Consider the following 20,454-nt stretch of genomic DNA (forward strand, 5'->3'; position numbering starts at 1 on the left):
ATTTTGCGTTTATTTTTGTATATGGTGTGAGAAAATATTCTAATTTCATTCTTTTACATGTAGCTGTCCAGTTTTCCCAGCACCATTTATTGAAGAGACTGTCTTTTCCCCATGGTGTATTCTTGCCTCCTTTGTCATAGATTAATTGATCATATGTGCATGGGTTTATTTCTGTTCCATTGATCTGTGTGTCTGTTTTAGTGTGTATCATGTTCTGGCTTTTGTACTCTGTAATATTTGTCTAGAATCTTTTCTCTTTCTTCTCTGTAACCTCTTCTCCCAAGCTACTCTTTAGCCAACTGCAGTTCATAATTTACCATCCTAGTTTAGATGTCACTTCTTCTAGAAGCCTCTCTGACTCCCCAAGTCTATGTTAGGTATCTTTTCTATATGTTGTCTATAGTATCTTGTTATGGCACTTATCTTACAGTATTGTAAGTGAATGTTTTGTTGGATGATTCCCATATGAGTCTAGAACATAATGGGTGTTCATATTTGTTAAGCTATTGATTTATTATTAAACATGTTGAAAATTGTATTCTGTTGTTCCAAAGATTATAATGTTCAATATGATGAGATTTTAATGAAAAACTTGGATTTTATTTGAAGCTTTAGTTTCATATATTTTAAGTTTTATAATTCCTTATAATAGAAAGTTTTAAATTGGCATCTACAAATGTTAAATATTTCTATATTTTCTTTATCTTGACAGTTTATAATTTATCTTAACATGTAATAAAGTAGGAGAGCAGGAATACAGAACAAGGGTAATTTTTATAGTTTATTAAAATATGAGAATGTGAACCTCATAAAAAGTACAGTACGTACTTTCTTGTAGGCATTCTACAACAGGGATGAAAACATGAAGATTAAGTTATAAGTTTTTGTCCTCAGGGATCTTACATTCATGTTAGAGACACAGAACTCTAAATAAATAAATATGATACAGTGTGAAAAACACAGTAATAATTTAATATTTTGTGGAAACATAGAGGAGGGAGCTGGGATAAATATAGTATCCAGGATTCACAGAGATAATATTTTAGCTCTGTCTTAAGGGAATGAGTAGGATTTTGACAACAGGAGAATTCTAGAAATGATACTCAAGACAAAGGGAACATGCCTGAGCAAGGTATGTTGATGTGCATAGGGGTAACAAAAATGTGTTTTGGATGCAGTGGCTGGGATAAAGATCCGGTATGGGTGCTGCTGTGATCCTGAGCAGTCATTACTTTCTAGGGTACACTTCTTTTTCTGGGAAGTTGAGAAAGATAGAGTTAACATAAGCTTCTGCAGTTATACTTACATTGTTATAAAAGAACTTGCTGTATTTAAGGCATGGCCAGTAGTTATTTATGACTTGAAGCCTTGGGGAATGGCAGGAAATGAGAATTGAGGCTGGTTTATGAAAAGCCTTTATATAATGCTAAGAAGTTTGGATTTTATCCTGATATCCATAGGGAGGTGATGATTCTAAACCAAGAGAGTAATATATATGGTCAAATCCTTATTTTAGAAACATTGTTTGTTTGTTACAGTAGATTTGGGGAGAGGAAGAAGGAAGAGACTGAAAAAGAGAAAGGCCAATCTATGTGAGGGCTTAAGAGAGTCTGACTAGTGGACTCACATATAAAATGTCATGGTAGTATAATATAATAGTATAATAGTATACTCAGCCTATTTACTCTAATTTTTTAACCACAGTTTTAACATAATTACCATAGAAGTGGTAATTTAGAAAGAGGCACAGCTCTAGAGGTAGGCAAGCTGAAGAACATCAAAAATTTGAACAAGAAAGAAGTGACATAAAATTTTTGTATTTAGTTCTTTTTTTTAAAGGATAACAGTTTGGGGCCACTTTGTGAAAGTATCAATACGTTTACACAAAAACTTTTGAGATCACATATTACAATGATGATAATAACCATGAGTCATTAAGAAATAGTTACTATAGTTTAAGGTAAAGAAAAAAAACCTGGAGACATTTAAAAGGGATAGATTCCAATTATCTATACATATACTTTTATAGTGTACTTGAAGCTGGAAAATGAGTTGAGAAGAATAAAATAACAGTTTTGAGCTCTGGTATGTGCAAGGTACCCCTATGCACATGTTATTGCACTTAATCCTCACTACAACCCTAGGAGGAAGATGTTATTATCCACATTTAAAAGATGAGAACAACTAAAGTTCAGAGAAGTTATGTAACTTTTGGAAGGTTATATGGTTAGTGGTTGAACTATGCTTTTAAACTAATCTTCTCTGATCTTTTAAGTATCATGTAGAAAAGTTAGAAGTCAAAAAGGTGGGAAGAAAATTATGATAAGCAACATCTAAAAGTCAGAGAAGTAGAGTTTCAAGAAGGAAGGGGTGATCAACAGTGGCAAAATTTGAAGACAAGTTCTGAGTAATCAAAATTAGGAAAAGACCACTAGAATTTATTAGTTTACTCCTGGTAAATGTAAGATAGTTGAAGATAATTCAAACAAGTAATATTTTCAGGTAAAACTGTTCTGTTCTATTACTTGAGGATAATATTTTACATAGTGTATATTTTTTAAATGTAACAAAGTTTAACTGCTCATAGTTTCTGTTTGTTTGTTTCAGTTTTAGCAAGATTTCTTGATACAGAGCAGCTTCTTTCTGTTTTAGTCCAAATTCCAAAGCAAGACACGGTATGTTTATGTATAAATTATGTTATATTGTTATACCTTATGTGATATAACTTGTCTTAATATGATGTAACAATTGGAAAATATGAAAATCTTTTGGAAATGTACGTCATTATTAATATCTGGAGTATTATACCTTTTTAAAGGAAACTTTTTTCCTCAATGTATTATCATATATGATATATTTAAAATTAAAAGTTTCTTAGGTGAGGAATTGGTATATTTTCATTTATCAAATATTTACTTAAAGAATTTGGATATAGTTTTCAAAAACCTTAGATGACAATAATTTGCTTAATAAATAGAGAAAAATTGTTTTAGTTCCAAAGGTCCTTTAAAAGGTGATCATTATGTGAAGTTTGATTAGTTTTCAAATATGCTTAACATTTAGGAATGAAACAAAGTCTTTGGATATTTTACAAATTTAAATACTTAGTGCCATATATACAATGGAATATTACTCAGCCATAAAAAGAAACGAAATTGAGTTATTTGTAGTGAGGTGGATGGACCTAGAGTCTGTCATACAGAGTGAAGTAAGTCAGAAAGAGAGAAACAAATACTGTATGCTAACACATATATGTGGAATCTAAAAAAAAAAAGTGGTACTGATGAACCTAGTGGCAGGGTAGGAATTAAGAGGTAGACATAGAGAATGGACTTGAGAACATGGTGGGGGAAGGGTAAGCTGGGATGAAGTGAGAGAAGCATCAACATATATACACTACCAAATGTAAAATAGTTAGCTAGTGGGAAGCTGCTGCATAGCACAGGGAGATCAGCTTGGTGCTTTGCGATGACCTAGAGGGATGGGATAGGTAGGGTGGGAGGGAGGCTCAAGAGGGAGGGGATATGGGGATTTATGTATGCATATGGCTGATTCACTTTATTGTACAACAGAAACTAACACAGTATTATGAAGCAATTATACTCCAATAAAGATCTATTTAAAAAATAATAAGTAAATACGTAGTGCCTATAGGCACATTCTATAAAGAAAGTAATAGATGGTTTTCATTCTTCCATTTAAGGTGAATTGAAAAATATTTACTTTAATGAAATACATGTACAGTTGACTGTTGAACAATGCAGGGTTTGGAGTGTCCCCCTCCCCGCCCCCCATACAGTTGAAAACCCACGCAGGTGTGTAACATTACAGTCAGCCCTCTGCATAGGAGGGTTCTGCAACTGGATTGTGTCATACTGTATTTTTTGAATAAAATCCACCTATGAGTGGACCTGCACCATTCAAACCCATGTTGTTCAAGGGTCACCTGTATATTTTTGCTTGTGTGCTTAAAAAGGAAAGACGTCTTGTACATCAGTAATATTTGATTTAAAATTTGATTACTTTGCAAATCCATTGAAGGCTTATCTATGTTTAAGAAGCCTTTCCATATTGTAGCGATAATTGCTCTTAAGGTTCATTTACAATAAAAACATTATATGGAAAAGTTTTGGCTGTTGGGCAGGCAGAGAATTAGAAGTTTCCTTAAATAATTGAAACACCTTAAAATTCAATATATGCAAATGAGAGGTAACCTAGAACAACTGATGTCTGGAACAAAATTAGTTGGTTTCATACAATGAGGTTAGAAGCATTCCTTCCTCTTCAATTTTCTCATAGTGTTTGTGTAGAACTGGTACTATTTCTTCCTTAAATGTTTGGTAGAATTAACAAATGAAGCCATTAAAACTTGGAATTTTCTTTGTAGGAATGTTTTTGACTCTAAATTCAACTTCTTAAATATTTAATAGATATGATGCTATTCAGGTTACCTGTTTCTTCTTCTTCTTTTTTTTTTTTTGGCCACGCAGCCTGTGGGATCTTAGTTCCCTGACCAGGGATTTGAACCTACAACCTCAGAAGTGAAAGTGCAGAGTCCTAACCACTGAACCACCAGGGAATTCCCAGAATATCTTACTTTTAATTAGGGTGTTTATTTCATTTGTACTTAATGAGATTATTGATATGTTTTGATTTAAATCTGCCATCATGGTACTTTTTTTCTATTTGCTTTCTTTTCCTTTTCTTCTGCCTTCTTTTGGATTAATTGAATATTTTTTATGATCCCATTTTACTCCTCTGTTGATTTATTGGATAGAACTCATTGTTTTGTTATTTTAATGGTTGCTTTCAGGTTTATTGATTACATCTTTAGCTGACTTCAGTCTACCTTCAAATAATATTATGTCACTTCACATGTGGTATAAGAACCATAGAGTACTGGCAACAGAAGCAAAAATAATACAAGTTGGGAGTATATCCAACTAAAAAACTTCAGCACAGCAAAAGAAATAACCAATAAAATTAAAATGTAACTCCAGAATTGGAGAAAATATTTGCAAATCATATATCTGATAAGGAGTTAATATTCAAAATATATAAAGAACTCATAACTCAATAGCAAAAAAATAAACAATCTGATTAAAAAATGGTCAGAGGAACCAAATAGATATTTTTCCAAAGAAGACATATGAATGACTAGCAGGTGCGTGAAAAGGTGTTCAGCATCACTAATAATCAGGGAAATGCAAATCAAAACCACAATGAGATATCACTTTTTTAGAATGCCTGTCATCAAAAGGATGTAAGATAGCAAGTGTTGGTGAGAATGTGGAGAAAAAGGAACCCTTGTACATTATTGATGGAATGTAAATTAGTGCAGCTAAATTTATGGAAAAGAGTATAGCAGTTCCTCAAAAAATTAAAAAAATAGAACTACCATATGATCTAGCAATCCCACTTCTAAGTATATATCCAAATGAAATAGAAGCAGGATGTCGAAGAGATATCTGTACTCCCATGTTCATTGCAGCATTATTCACAATAGCCAAGATACAGACACACACACAGACACACAGTGGAATATTATGCAGTCATGAGAAAGAAGGAAATACTTCCATTTGTGGCAACAGGGGTAGCATTGAGGGCATTATGCTAAGTGAAATAAGCCAGACAGAAAAAGATAAATACTGCATGGTTTCGTGTATGAGAAATCTAAAAAAAAAAGCAAACTCACAGAAAGAGTAGAAAAGTTGTTGCCAGGGCTTACAGATCAGGGAAATAGGAAGAAGTTGGTTAAAGGGTACAAACTTTCAACTATAAGATGAATAAGATCTGCAGATCAAATATAAAACATGTGACTATAGTTTATAACACTGTATTGTATAATTGAAATTTGCCAAGAGAGTAAATCTTAAATGTTCTCACATACAAAAAGAAAGATAAATATGTGAGGTGATGGATGCATTAATTAACTAGATGGGGGGATCCTTTTGCAATGTGTATGTACATCAAATCACCACAATGTACACTTTAAATATCTTACAATTTTATATGTCAGTTATACCTCAGTAAAGCTGAAAAAGAAAACCTTATGGTAGTATGCTGCCATTCCCCCCATTCCTCCCACTGGGCTATTGTCATATATTTTATTTCTACATATATCACACAGTTTATTTTTTAAAATATAACAGCTTTATCAAGGTAGAATTCACAAAGCATACACTTCACCCATTTGAAGTATACAAGTTAACCATGTTTTGTATATTCATCGTTGTACAACAAACACTACAGTCAATTTTAGAACGTATTCATCACCCCAAAAAGCAACACTGTACCTGTTAGCAATCACTTTCCATCCCTTCCAATCCTCTTCCCCCCAGTGCTTGGCATTTCTAATCTATCTGTTCCTTTAGATTTGCCTATTCTTGACATTTCATATAAATAGAATCATACAATATGTAGTCTCTTATGTTTGGCTTTTTTCACTTAGCATAATGTTTCAGGTTAATTCATATTGTAGCATACATCAATATTTGATTCTTTTTTTTTTCTTTTTCTTTGTGGTACGCGGGCCTCTCACTGTTGTGGCCTCTCCCGTTGCGGAGCACAGGCTCCGGACGCGCAGACTCAGCGGCCACGGCTCACGGGCCCAGCCGCTCCACGGCATGTGGGATCTTCCTGGACCGGGGCACGAACCTGTGTCCCCTGCATCGGCAGGCGGACTCTCAACCACTGTGCCACCAGGGAAGCCCTGATTCTTTTTATTGATAAATAATATTCTATTGTATAGATATAGCACATTTTGTTTATCTGTTCATCAGTTGATGAACATTTGAGTTGTTTGCACTTTTGATTATTGATAATGCTGCTATGAATATTTATATACAAGTTTTTGTGTGGATGTAAGTTTTTGTTTATCTTGGATCTATACCTAGAGTGGAATTGCTGGCTCATATGGTAACTCTATGTTTAATTGTTTGAAAAACTGCCAGACTGTTTTCCAAAGTGCCTATCATTCTACATTTCCACCAGCAGTCTATGAGGGTCCCAACTTCTCCACATCCTTGCCAACATTTGTTATTATCTGACTTTTTGATTCTAGTCATCCTAGTGGGTATGAAGTAGTCTCTTGTGGTTTTTATTTGCATTTCACTGATATGACTAATGATGTTGAGCACCTTTTCTTGTGCTTATTGGCCATTTGTATATCTTCCTTGCAGAAATGTTTACTCATATCCTTTGCTAATTTTTGATTGGATTGTCGTTTTATTATTGAGTTGTAAGAGTTCTTTATATATTCTGGATATAAGTCCCTTATTGTATATATGATTTACAAATATTTTCTACCATTTATTGGGTTGTCTTTTCATTTTCTTCATATATCCTTTGATATTACATGTTAATTCCCTTCCAGAAGGATGACTATTTAGCTTTTTTTCCTTTTCCTTCTATAAACATGGACACTTCCCTACTTCCCCTCACCCAGTAAGGTTATAACATAATTTTAGTTAGATCAAAATGATTATGACTATCCATGCTACACAGAACTGAGCATGCACAACTTTCTACATTTTTCCCCCAGAATTAATAACTTTTTTTGTGTGTGGTTTACCTTGTACTTTCACTAATTCAAGCATAGACATTTTCACCAATTATATAAATATCCTTTCAGTATATTCTAAATATCCTCTCAGTATTCATTCATTCACTTCAGGTACTCAGTCAATTTCAACCTCTGGAAGATGTCTCTCCCACAGGTTTCAAACTTGTTCCAATCTGGATTGGTTACCTCTCTTTCGCTAGAATACAGCTATGACCCCAGATTTCTCTTCATCATCATTGTTTGTCTTTCCTGTGTTGGATCTCTCTTTTTTTAAAAAAATGTTTGTTTATTTATTTTATTTTTGGCTGCATTGGGTCTTAGCTGCAGCACGCAGGATCCTCCACTGTGGCGCGTGGGCTCCTTGTTGCAGCACATGGGCTTCTCTCTGGTTGTGGCCCACATGGTCAGTAGTTGTGGTGCATGGGCTTAGTTGCCTCTCAGCATGTGGGATCTTAGTTCCCCGACCAGGGATCCAACTCACATCCCCTGCATTGGAGGGTGGATTCTTAACCACTGGACCATCAGGGAAGTCCTGGATCTCTTGTTTTTTATATCCCAAGTCTTCCTCTGTTTTCACTTACTCTCTTCTTTTCATGGAGCACAGTTTTTAGTAACTCTTTGAGAAAGAGTGAGACTTTATATGTCTAAAATGTTTTCTCATTTCCTCATGATTGATTGATAGTTTTGCTGAAACTAGAATTTGTCAGGAAGTAATTTTTCTTCAGAATTTAGGAGGCATTTCCCCACTGTCTTGTAGCTTATAATGTTCCTATTGAGAAGTTGAAACCATTGAGACTCCTGAATTTTGGATATGACTGACATATTTTCCCCCTCCATTCTCTGGAAGCATGTAAGACCTTTTGGTTTCAGCATCTTTAGAAAGTGAAAATAAAAATTAAATAAAATCTGAAATCTTCAGAAAATTTGCAAGTACATTACAAAGAACTTATTTTCCTGAAAATTTTAAGAGTTAGTTGCTGACATGATGCTCTGTCACTCTCAAACACATTAGTATTTCTTACAACAAGGATATTTTCCTATTCAACCACAGTAAACCTTCAAAATAAGGAAATTAACGATAATACCATTTAATAACATTTAATCCTCAGACCTCATTCAAGTTTTGTCAATAATATCCCTTATTATTATTTTTTAAGATGTATTTATTATTTTTTTTTTTTTTTAATTTTTGGCTGCATCGGGTCTTAGTTGTGGCATGTGGGATCTTTGTTGAGGCATGCGGGATCTTTTGTTGTGGCGCACAGGCTGTTGCGACGCACAGGCTTCTCTCTAGTTGTGGCATGCAGGCTCCAGGGCATGTGGGCTCTGTAGTTATGGCACGCGGGTTCCAGAGCGTGTGGGCTCTGTAGTTTTTATTATAGGAAAGAATTAATTATCAGATTATACCTGAGAGCAGTCTCTTTGTTGTTGACTAGAATCTCTTTGTTGTCACCTTGTGTAATGTGTAGTATTACACAGTCATACATATTCATGATTTAGTTTCTCTGGCTATAAGAATTAGTAATATACCATTGACCCTTGAACAACATGAGGCTGAAGGGTGCTGACCCCCTGCAAATTGAAAATCCTCATATAATTTTTGACTTCCTCCAAACTTAACTATTGATAGCCTACTGTTGACTGGAGTCCTTACTGATAACATAAACAGCTGATTAATACATATTTTGTATGTTATATATTTTTATACTGTATTCGTACAATAAAGTAAGCCAGAGAAAAGAAAACATTATTAAGAAAATCATAAGGAAGAGAAAATACATCTCCGGTACATATGTGCATTTATTGAAAAAAATCTGCATTTAAGTGGACCCATGCAGTTCAGACCTGTGTTGTTCAAGGATCAGCTGTACATGTTTTTGCATTAGACTGTTTCTGGTTATATTAAGAAAGGAATATCAATTTAGCCAACTAGCTCTCTGGGAAATATCTGTGATTAAATAACCAGCTGCTGTAATCAGTTTGACTGTCAGATTTTAGAAAAGCCCAGTGGGCTAAGTGTAAGGTAATTCTGTAAACTGAGAATCTGGAATCTTTTTTCCAGTCTAGAAAAGGCAATCTGTAACTAGCTCCATAAGGTTTTTATGGGCCAGTGTTACTTCCCACCCTTTTTAGTTTTGGAGGGATCAGTCATAGCTGTACATTTTTTACTTAACCAGCACATCTGTCCTTTGTGGAGGCTTTTTAAAAAATACTTTCCACACCTGAAACTAACACAATGTTGTAAATCAACTATACTCCAATAAAACATTTTAAAAAAAGGAAAAATATAAAGTAAAAAAAGTACTTTTCAGATGAGATGCACAATATATTGACTTGATAACATAATTCATGAATTTCAGTATTCCTTATACTGTTTCTCAGTTGCTGTTTCCTTAACCATCTGGAGATATATTTTAAATGAGGCTTTTCCTTCATTTAATATAAGCATATATATATATCTTAAATATATTTACTAAATTAGTTCAGACTTGTGCTGGTTAAATTGCATTATTTGCTTAAACTTCTGAATGAACTAAATGTTCTCTGAAAATTTCCAGTATGGAATTGTTTGCCTAAGGTGAATTCTAATTTTTTTCTTTAAGAATATTGATTTTATAAAATGCATATTTTCTGATCATAAGTATTCATTGAGAATAAAACTTAAATTTATTATTTTAATTAATCCAAATGTCTTTTCTTTTTATGCAGTGTTTATAACCTTACAATTTAATGTATTGCATTAAGAATGTTTGTGTTTTCCATTATAAATATCCAAAATACTTCCTGCAACATTTGAAAACTTTGATATCAAAGAATTTTTTTCTAGTTTTTACCCAAGTTTCTTTGCTTTGTTTTGAATAACTTTTAATTTTTTCCAATTGATTTCAGACTGCCATATAGAGTATGTAGTACATGGCTCCTTCTTTAATTAATTCAACAAGTTATTTTACCAAGCATTGTAATGAGTGCTAGGGATACAGTAAGAAGTGAATCTCTAACCCAAAGGAATTTATAATTCATTTTGAGATTTTGGTTAAAAAAAAGCAATTACAGCATAGTATTATCAGGAACTGTAAGGTATCTGATACTCTACCCTACTTGCAAGCTAACAAGTTAGCCTGCCACAGTTTCATAAATGCTGACAGAAGACACAGACTCCTAGATCAGAGAGAAAGGACTTTATACCCACAATAGCAATATCCAGAGTATCAACATTTTCTTGCACTGATTCCCCAAACTCCTTTTCCCACAGGGCGATGTGAAGAGGGCTAGGTGGTACCTGCACATACAGAGTTTTACAGGAGAGAATTGCTGATCTTAGGGAACCTGAATCTCTTATAATGGGCGGTAAGCATAGTTGCCTGCTATTATGCAGGGAGGCACCATCTTTATCTTCTGAGACTGTAAGCAAACCTGCCCTTTGCTGTAGAAGGAGACACTATATCTTTCAAGCCTATTCACTATATAAACATCCTTGAAAAGTCTGTCCAGAACAAAGGCAGTCAGTGCCTTTGCTTATAAGATATGCAAAAGGCCAGTAGAGAATTTTCTCCCAGTTCTCCACGAAGAAACTCTTTTCTTGGCTTTGAAGAAGCAAGCTGTAAAGAGACTGTATTAGTGTTCTATTGCTGCATAACAAATGACCTCAACTATAGCAGCTTAAAACTACACATATTTATTATCTCACAGTTTCTGTCAGTTAGGAGCCTATGCATATCTTAGCTTGGTTCTCTGCTTAGGGTCTTACAAACTGCAGTTAAGGTGTCATTCAGGGCTGGATACTCATCTGGAATACTCACCTAGGGAAGGGTCTGCCTCTCTGCTCATGTGGTATGGGCAACACTTAGTACCTTGCAACTGTAAGATTCATTGCTATTTACTTTTTCAAAGCCATTAAGGTAGGAAGAGATTGGAAGGAGAGACAGAGAAAGAAGAAACAGGAAATCACTAGTGATATAAGAGGTTAAGAGAGTACCTGTGTAAATATAGTAAGACAACTCCACAGCAGGATTTCTCAAACTTGGCACTGTTGACATGTTGGGATGGATAATTCTTTTACTGTTGTGTGCATTTTAAAATGTTTAGCAGTATTCATAGCTTCTACCCACTAGATGCCAGTAGAATCCAATTGTTATACCCAATTATTACAGCCAGAAATGTATTCAGGCATTACAACAGTGAACACCCGTGTGATGACCACTCAGGTAAAGGAATAGATATTGCCAGTACTTCAGAACTCCCCTTCTGTTCCTTCCTGTTCATTATTCTCTACCTCCCTCCAAAAAGAAACCACTTTTTATTAATTACTTTTTTGTTTTTCTTTATAACTTAGTTTTACTTGTTCTTTTAAAAACTTTAAATATAAGGAATCATTCAGTGTGTATTTTTTATATCTGGCTTCTTCTATCCAACATTGTGTTTGTAAGATTATTCATGTTGTTGCATGTAGCTGTAGCTCATTTATTTCCATTGCTATATAATATTCCACCGTATGAGTATGCCATTATTCAGTTCACTGTTGTTGGACTTCTGAGTTGTGGGCAGGTCTTGGCAATTAGAAACAATACTGCTTAATCATTTTATACCTGCTTCTTAATAAAATTTTGGACATATTTTTATTGGGTACATAGGAATGGAACTTCTGAGTCTTGAGGTGTATCTTCAACTTTAGTTGAACTTTTGGCAAACATGATGTTTGCCAAAATGTTTTTCAAAATGATTGTACTAATTTACAGTCCCATCAGGAGGGTATGAGAAGTCCCATTGCTCTTATCCAAAACCTGATATTGTCAGTTGAAATATCTTAGCCATAGTGGTTGGTAGATAGTAGTATTTCATTTTGGTTTTAATTTGCATTTTCCTGTTAATGAGGTTGAACACCCTTTCATATGTATATTGACCATTTGACTATCTTCTTTTGTGAAGATCTTGCCCATTTTTCTATTGAGTTATCTTTTATGATTTGTAGAGCTGTTTATATAAGCCCTTTGTTGCTTCTGTGTTACGAATATCTTCTCCCACTTTGTAATTGACTTTTTTTGTTCAGTATTGTGGGGTAGACATTGTTGGTGTGCCACCCACATCCCCTTGGCATTCACTTTTGCGTATGGATGGCATCTCACAGCAAGCAAGCTGAAACTTTCTGCCTGAGGACTTTCTCTGGCCACAGGAGAGACTAGAGAGTAATTAGGGAGTTGCTGACCCAGTGATAGGTCTTGATGAATACTGAACTGAAGTTGGTGAATAAATGCCCCATTTTCCTTACCTCTGGAAGTAGTTTCTGAAGCTTACTTTACACTATCTCTCAGAGGTCTCCAGCAGGATTGAGCCACGGAACCATACACTGGTAACCGGATCATCATTACATCCTATATTGATGTTCTTCCCTTGCCTTCTTACTTCCCCACTCTTCTTGCCTATACTTCCTGGAATTACTTTTCAAATAAATTATTTGGTTTCTAAAAATTGGTTTTTGGAGAACCTATCCTGTATCAGTGGTGTCTTTTGATGAATAGAAATTCTTTTTTTATGATTCATTATTTTGTATATATTATGAAACAATCACCACAGTAAGTCTAGTTAACATCCATCCCCATGCATAGTTTTAAATATTTTTCTCGTGACGAGGACTTTAAGATCTACACTCTTAGTAACTTTCAAATATGCAATACAGTGTCATTAACTATAGTCACCATGCTGTATATTACATCCCCATGACTTACTTATTTTATAGCTGGAAGTTTGTACCTTTTGACCTTCTTCTCCCATTTTGCCTCTCCCCCACATCCTAACTCTGGCAACCACCAATCTGTTCCCTGTATTTATGAGTTTGGTTTTTTGTTTGTTTTTAGATCCATGTATAAGTGAGATCATGTGGTATTTGTCTCTGTCTGACTTATTAGAAGTCTTTAATTTAAATGTAGTCTACTTTATTTTTTTCCTTTATAGTTAGTGTTTGTTGTATTCTGCTTAAGAATTCTTTACCTACCCCAGTGTCTTGATTGTACCCATGGGATTTTAATTTATGGAGATCACTGAGTGATGACATGGAGAGGCTAATGCCATTTAAAGGCTATATGTGTATATATATATATATTTTTTTAATCTAAATTTATTTATATATTTATTTTTGGCTGCATTTTTGTTGCTGTGCGCAGGCTTTCTCTAGTTGCGGTGAGTGGAGGCTACTCTTTGTTGTGGTGTGCGGCCTTCTCATTGCGGTGGCTTCTCCTGTTGTGGAGCACAGGCTCAGTAGTTGTGGCACATGGACTTAGTTGCTCCGCAGCATGTGGGATCTTCCCGGACCAGGGCTCGAACCCATGTCCTCTGTGTTGGCAGGTGGGTTCTTAACCACTGCACCACCAGGGAAGTCCAAAGGATATTCTTATTACTTACAATTCCTGAGAGAAAGAAGTACGTCATGCAGAATTACATGGGGAGGTACCAGGATTACTCAGGAGGTGGAGGACTGGGGGGAAAATATTTCAAAACCCTAAATTACTGCAGTAGTAGGAACTTGTTAGGTGAAAACGTCCCCTATTTAGTAAGAAGCAAAACACAGATGGTGGGATTTGTGGTTGGAGTATTTGTAATGTGATTTTTGTGTGCCCACAAAAACCAGACCATGAGGGAGATGTAAACAACTTGGCCATTAGTTTGAACCTGTGATTAATGTGTGCTAAATCATCAATTATGAAACTTATAAAGGTTTGGTTAGAATATCCAAGGTAATGAAGATACTCTTCTTTGTTATATTCCAGATGCTTTATTGTTTTATGTTTAGATTTACAGTCCACCTGGAATTGATATTTGTATGTGGTGTGAAGAAGGGGCCATATTTAATTTTTTCTTGTACGGATTCATAATCGTATTGGTACCATTCATGGAGAAGACTTTCCTTTGCCTACTGCTCCACAGTCAACCTTTGTCATAAATCAAGTGCCCCTATATGATTTTCTTTCTAGACTCTATTGTATACCATTGGTCTCTCTGTCTGCCCTTGTGCTGATACCACAGTTTCTTAATTACTCTATTATAAGTTGATATTCATTAGAGTTAGTCATTCCATGCTGTTCTTCTTCAAGAGTATCTTGGCTATTTTTGGAAGATGTTCTCCTTTAGTAATAGTGATGATGATTGTCTTATGTTTGGTGAATTTTATTTATTTTTAATATTCCAGTTAGTTTCAGAAATTCATTATAAGAGAGCATGAGATAACTTGTTTTGGGGCTAACAACATTCATTTGAGTATTTCTTCTAAATTGATCCATATAGTCTTGGAAAAGTCCAGGTATTGTGCAATGGGGATATAGGTTAGGAGGCTTCAAAGAGAAATCGCTCATAGCAATACAAGCTTACCTCAGGAAACAAGAAAAATCTCAAATAAATAACCTAACATTACACCTAGAGCAACTAGAGAAAGAAGAACAAACAAAACCCAAAGTTAATGGAAGAGCAGAAATAAATGAAATAGAGACCAAAAAAACAGTAGAAAAGATCAACCAAACTAAAAGCTGGTTCTTTGAAAAGATAAACAAAATTGATAAATCTTTAGCCAGACTCATCAAGAAAAAAAGGGAGAGGGCTCAAATCAATAAAATTAGAAATGAAAAAGAAGTTACAACCGACACCACAGAAATACAAAGGGCCATAAGAGACTACTACAAGTGACTATATGCCAATAAAATGGACAACCTAGAAGAAATGGACAAATTCTTAGAAAGATAAGAAATGGACACATTCTTAGAAAGATACAATCTCCCAAGACTGTACCAGCAAGAAGTAGAAAACATTAACAGACCAGTTACAAGTACTGAAATTGGGCTTCCCTGGTGGCGCAGTGGTTGAGGGTCTGCCTGCCGATGCAGGGGACACGGGTTCGTGCCCCGGTCCGGGAAGATCCCACATGCCGTGGAGCGGCTGGGCCCGTGGGCCATGGCCGCTGGGCCTGTGCGTCCAGAGCCTGTGCTCCGCAGCGGGAGAGGCTGCAGTGGTGGGAGGCCCACGTACCGCAAAAAACAAAAAAACCCCCAAAAAACCCAAAAAGTACTGAAATTGAATCTGAGATTAAAAAACTCCGCTCAAACAAAAGTCCAGGACCAGATGGCTTCACAGGGGAATTCTATCAAACATTTAGAGAAGAGTTAACAGCTGTCCTTCTGAAACTATTCCAAAAAATTTCAGAGGAAGGAACACTTCCAAACTCATTCTATAAAGCCACCATCACCCTGATATCAAAACCAGACAACAATACCATAAAGAAAGAAAATTACAGGCCTGTATCTCTTATGAACATAGATGCAAAAATCCTCAACAAAATTCTAGCACACCAAATCCAACAATACATTAAAAGGATCATACACCATATTCAAGTGGGATTTATCCCAGGGATGCAAGAATTTTTCAGTATCCACAAGTCATTCAGTATGAGATACCACATTAACAAAATGAAGAATAAAAACCATGTGATCATCTCAATAGATGCACAAAAAGCTTTTGATAAAATTCAACATCCATTTATGATAGAAATTCTCCAGAAAGTGGGCATAGAGAGAACCTACCTCAACATATTATAAAGGCCATATATGACAAATCCACAGCTGGTGAAAAGCTGAAAGCATTTCCTCTAAGATCAGGAACAAGACAAGGATGTCAACTCTCACCACTTCTGTTCAACATCATTTTGGAAGTCCTAGCCATGGCAATCAGAGAAGAAAAAGAAATAAAAGGAATCCAAATTGGAAAAGAAGAAGTAAAACTGTCACTGTTTGCAGATGACATGATAGCAGACATAGAAAATCCTGACGATACTAGAGCTCATCAATGAATTTGTTAAAGTTGTAGTATACAAAAGTAATACACAGAAATCTGTTGCATTTCTATACACTAACAATGAAAGTTCAGAAAGAGAAATTAAGGAAACAGTCCCATTTACCATCACATCAAAAAGGATAAAATACCAGGAATAAACCTTTCTAAGGAGGCAACAGACCTGTACTCCAAAAACTATGAGACACTGATGAAAGAAACTGAAGATGACACAAACAGATGGAAAGATATCCATGTTCTTGGATTGGAAAAATCAATATTGTCAAAATAGTTATACTACCCAAGGCAATCTGCAAATTCAGTGCAATCCTTATCATATTACCAATGGCATTTTTCACAGAACTAGAACAAAATTTTTAAAATTTTGTATGGAAACACAAAAGACCCCGAATAGCCAAAGCAATCTTGAGAAAGAAAAGTGGAGCTGGAGAAATCAGGTCCCCTGACTTCAGACTGTACTACAAAGCTACAGTAATCAAAACAGTGTGGTACTGGTACAAAAATAGAGATATATAGATCAATGGAACAGGATAGAAAGCCCAGAGATAAACCCACGCACTTATGGTCAATTAATCTATGACAGAGGAGGCAGGAATATGTAATGCACAAAAGACAGTCTCTTCTGTCTTTTAATAATAAGTGGTGCTGGGAAAACTGGACACCTACATGTAAAAGAATGAAATTAGAATATTCTCTAACACCATATAGAAAAATAAACTCAAAATGGATTAAAGACCTAAATGTAAGACCAGGTACCATAAAACTCTTAGAGGAAAACATAGGCAGAACACACTTTGACATAAATCACAGCAGTATCTTTGTGGATCCATCTCCTAGAGTAATGGAAGTAAAACCAAAAATAAATAATGGGACCTAATTAAATTTAAAAGTTTTTGTGCAGTAAAGGGAACCATGAAAAAAAAGACAACTTACAGAATGGGAGAAAAATATTTGCAAATGATGCGACTGACAAGGGATTAATCTCCAAAATATACAAACAGCTCATACAGCTCAATATCAAAAAACAAACAGCTCCATCAAAAAATGGGCAGAATGGGACTTCCCTTGTGGTCCAGTGGTTAAGAATCCACCTTACAATGCAGGGGATGCCAGTTTGATCCCTGGTCAGGGAACTAAGATCGCACACGCTGCAGGGCTGCTAGGCTTGCACGCCACACCTAGAGAGCCCGTGTGCCGCAACTACAGAGCCCATGCTCTCTGGAGCCCATGCACCACAACTACAGAGCCCACGTGCTCTGGAGCCCGCACGCCACAACTAGAGAGAAGCCTGTGCACTGCAATGAAGAACCTGCATGCTGTAATGAAATATCCTGCATGCCGCAACTAACACCCAACACAGACTAAATAAATAAATAAATATATTTTTAAAAAATGGGCAGAAGATCTAAAAAGACATTTTCTCAAAGAAGACATACAGATGGCCAAAAAGCACATGAACGTTGCTAATTACATTGCTAATTAGAGAAATGGAAATCAAAACTTCAATGAGGTATCACCTCACACCAGTCAGAATGGCCATGATTGAAAGTCTACAAATAATAAATGCTGGAGAGGGTGTGGAGGAAAGGGAACCCTCCTACACAGTTGGTGGGAATGTGAATTGGTACAGCCGCTATGGAGAACAGTATGGCGGTTCCTTAAAAAACTAAACATAGAGCTACCATATGATCCTGCAATCCCACTACTAGGCATATATCTGGAGAAAAACAATTCAAAAAAGATACATGCACCAAGGGACTTCCCTGGTGGCACAGTGGTTAAGAATCCACCTGCCAGTGCAGAGGACATAGGTTCGAGCCCTGGTCCGGGAAGATCCCACATGCCGCAGAGCAACTAAGCCTGTGCGCCACAACTACTGAGCCTGTGCTCTAGAGCCTGCAAGCCACAACTACTGAAGCCCATGCACCTAGAGCCCGTGCTCCGCAACAAGATAAACCACTGCAATGAGAAGCCCATGCACCGCAACAGAGTTACCCCTACTCGCTGCAGCTAGAGAGAGCCCATGTGCAGCAGTGAAGACCCAATGCAGCCAAAAATAAATAAATAAATATTTTAAAGAAAAAAAAACAAAACAGTAGCCAAGACATGGAAGCAACCTAAGTGTCCATTGACAGATGAATGGATAAAGAAGATGTCATGTATACAGATGCATACACACACACACACACACACACACACACACACACACGCAATGGAATATTAGCCATAAAAAAGAATGAAATTACGCCATTTGCAACATGGATGGACCTAGAGATTATCAAGATAAGTGAAGTAAGCAAGACAGAGAAAGAAAAATACATATGATATCGCTTATGTGGAATCCAAAGAATGACACAATGAACTTATTTACAAAACAGAAACGGACTCACAAACATAAAAAACAAAATTGTGGTTACTAAGTGGGAGAGGGAGAGGGATAAATTAGGAGTTTGGGATTAAAATATACACATTAATATATATAAAATAGAAAACCAGCAAGGGCCTACTTATAATAGCACACGGAACTATACTCAATATCTTGTAATAACCTATAATGGAAGAGAATGTAAAAAAAGAATATGTATTACATATTATTTAATCTTTATATATTCTTGATATATTTATATATTTGTAAAACTGAATCACTTTGCTGTATACTTGAAACTAGTATAACATTATAAATCAACTATATTTCAATAAAAATAAAACAGCTCTATATCAAGCATATTACATCATAATTGTAATATCCTAAAACTCCTTGTCAGTATTGGTAAATTAGTCCATTCACAAACATTCATCATTTCCCCAGGTTTAGTACCAGTGTTTGGCTTTGGAGATGGTATGATTTGATTTTCAAAAAATGTATTTATAAAATTTAGAATGTTGATGTTGCTTTATTTTGAAAAACTATAATTAGTTTGGACCACTGGAATTATGAAAATTGTTTTACTTGCATAAACAGGAACCAATGAGGGAAATTCATGTTCTATAACTATCTGGGAGGTTTGGATTCAGTTTTTCAAGTATCATCCATTTATCAGTGTCTTTTCTGCATTTTAAAATTAATCTTAGTCTCTTAGTGCTGGTCAGTATTGAATTGTATCTCCTGTTGCTACTGTGGGTTAAGCTGGACACAAAGGGTTTTATATAGAAATGAAAGTTGGGTACAGTGAGGTGAACTCTTCTCACTGTCAGACTCACAGGAGACTAGTGCATTAGGCTTATCATGATGGGTCAGTAATTTGTAATCATTGTCTAGGCTGTTATCCTGCCTAGGTTGATAAATAAAAATGTATGGGAAATGTAAGTGTAGAATGTTCAAGAGGAAAACCCATTAATGTGTTAAATATTTATGGTGTCCACATTTGGATTTTTATCTTAATAGATTAATGCAGCTGAATCAAAGATAACAAATTTAATATACCTGAAACATACCTTGGAACTCGTGGATCCTTTAAAGGTAATTTTTATGTGTATATGTTGTTTAAAACATGTCTAGCATCAGGTTTTTAAACTTTTTGTTTTGAAAAAATTTCACACAGTAAGTTGCAAGAATAGTATAATGAATTCTCATATTCTCTCTCTTTCCACACACAGCACACACACATATTATTGTCCTTATTATTACCTTACTGAACTATTTGAGAATAAGTTGCAGTACCTAAATACTAAAGTGCATATCTCCTAAGAACAAAGATGTTCTCTTGCATAACCACAATATGATTTAAAAATTCAGGATATTTAACATTGGTAAAATACTATTAAGTTGACCCTTGAACAACATGAGGGTCAGGAACACCAACACTGCATGTAGTGGAAATTCTGCATATAACTTATTGTTGGCCCTTTGAATATTTAGTTCCTCCACATCCACAGTTCCTCTGCATCTGCAGTTCCATATCTGCAGATTCAACTAACCGCAGATCACGTAGTACTGTGGTATTTATTGTACTATTGAAAAAAATCCACCCATAACTGGACCCTCACAGTTCAAACCCGTGTTGTTCAAGGATCAACTGCATATTATATATAGCCTATATTCACATTTTTTCAGTTGTCCT

General features: G+C 35.4%; 1 protein-coding gene across 1 annotated transcript in view; it reads left to right on the forward strand.

Moving 5' to 3' along the window:
- MSH4 (mutS homolog 4) overlaps positions 1 to 20,454 on the forward strand; it is a 94,798-nt gene that overhangs the window by 24,578 nt on the left and 49,766 nt on the right. The window contains 2 exon segments of the mRNA XM_024734623.1: positions 2,608 to 2,675; positions 19,779 to 19,853. Of these exon segments, the coding sequence (XP_024590391.1) occupies positions 2,608 to 2,675; positions 19,779 to 19,853 (143 nt within the window).

The sequence above is a fragment of the Neophocaena asiaeorientalis genome, unplaced genomic scaffold (assembly GCF_003031525.2).
Source record: "Neophocaena asiaeorientalis asiaeorientalis breed wild unplaced genomic scaffold, Neophocaena_asiaeorientalis_V1.1 scaffold15, whole genome shotgun sequence".
NCBI classification, from domain to species: Eukaryota; Metazoa; Chordata; class Mammalia; order Artiodactyla; family Phocoenidae; genus Neophocaena; species Neophocaena asiaeorientalis.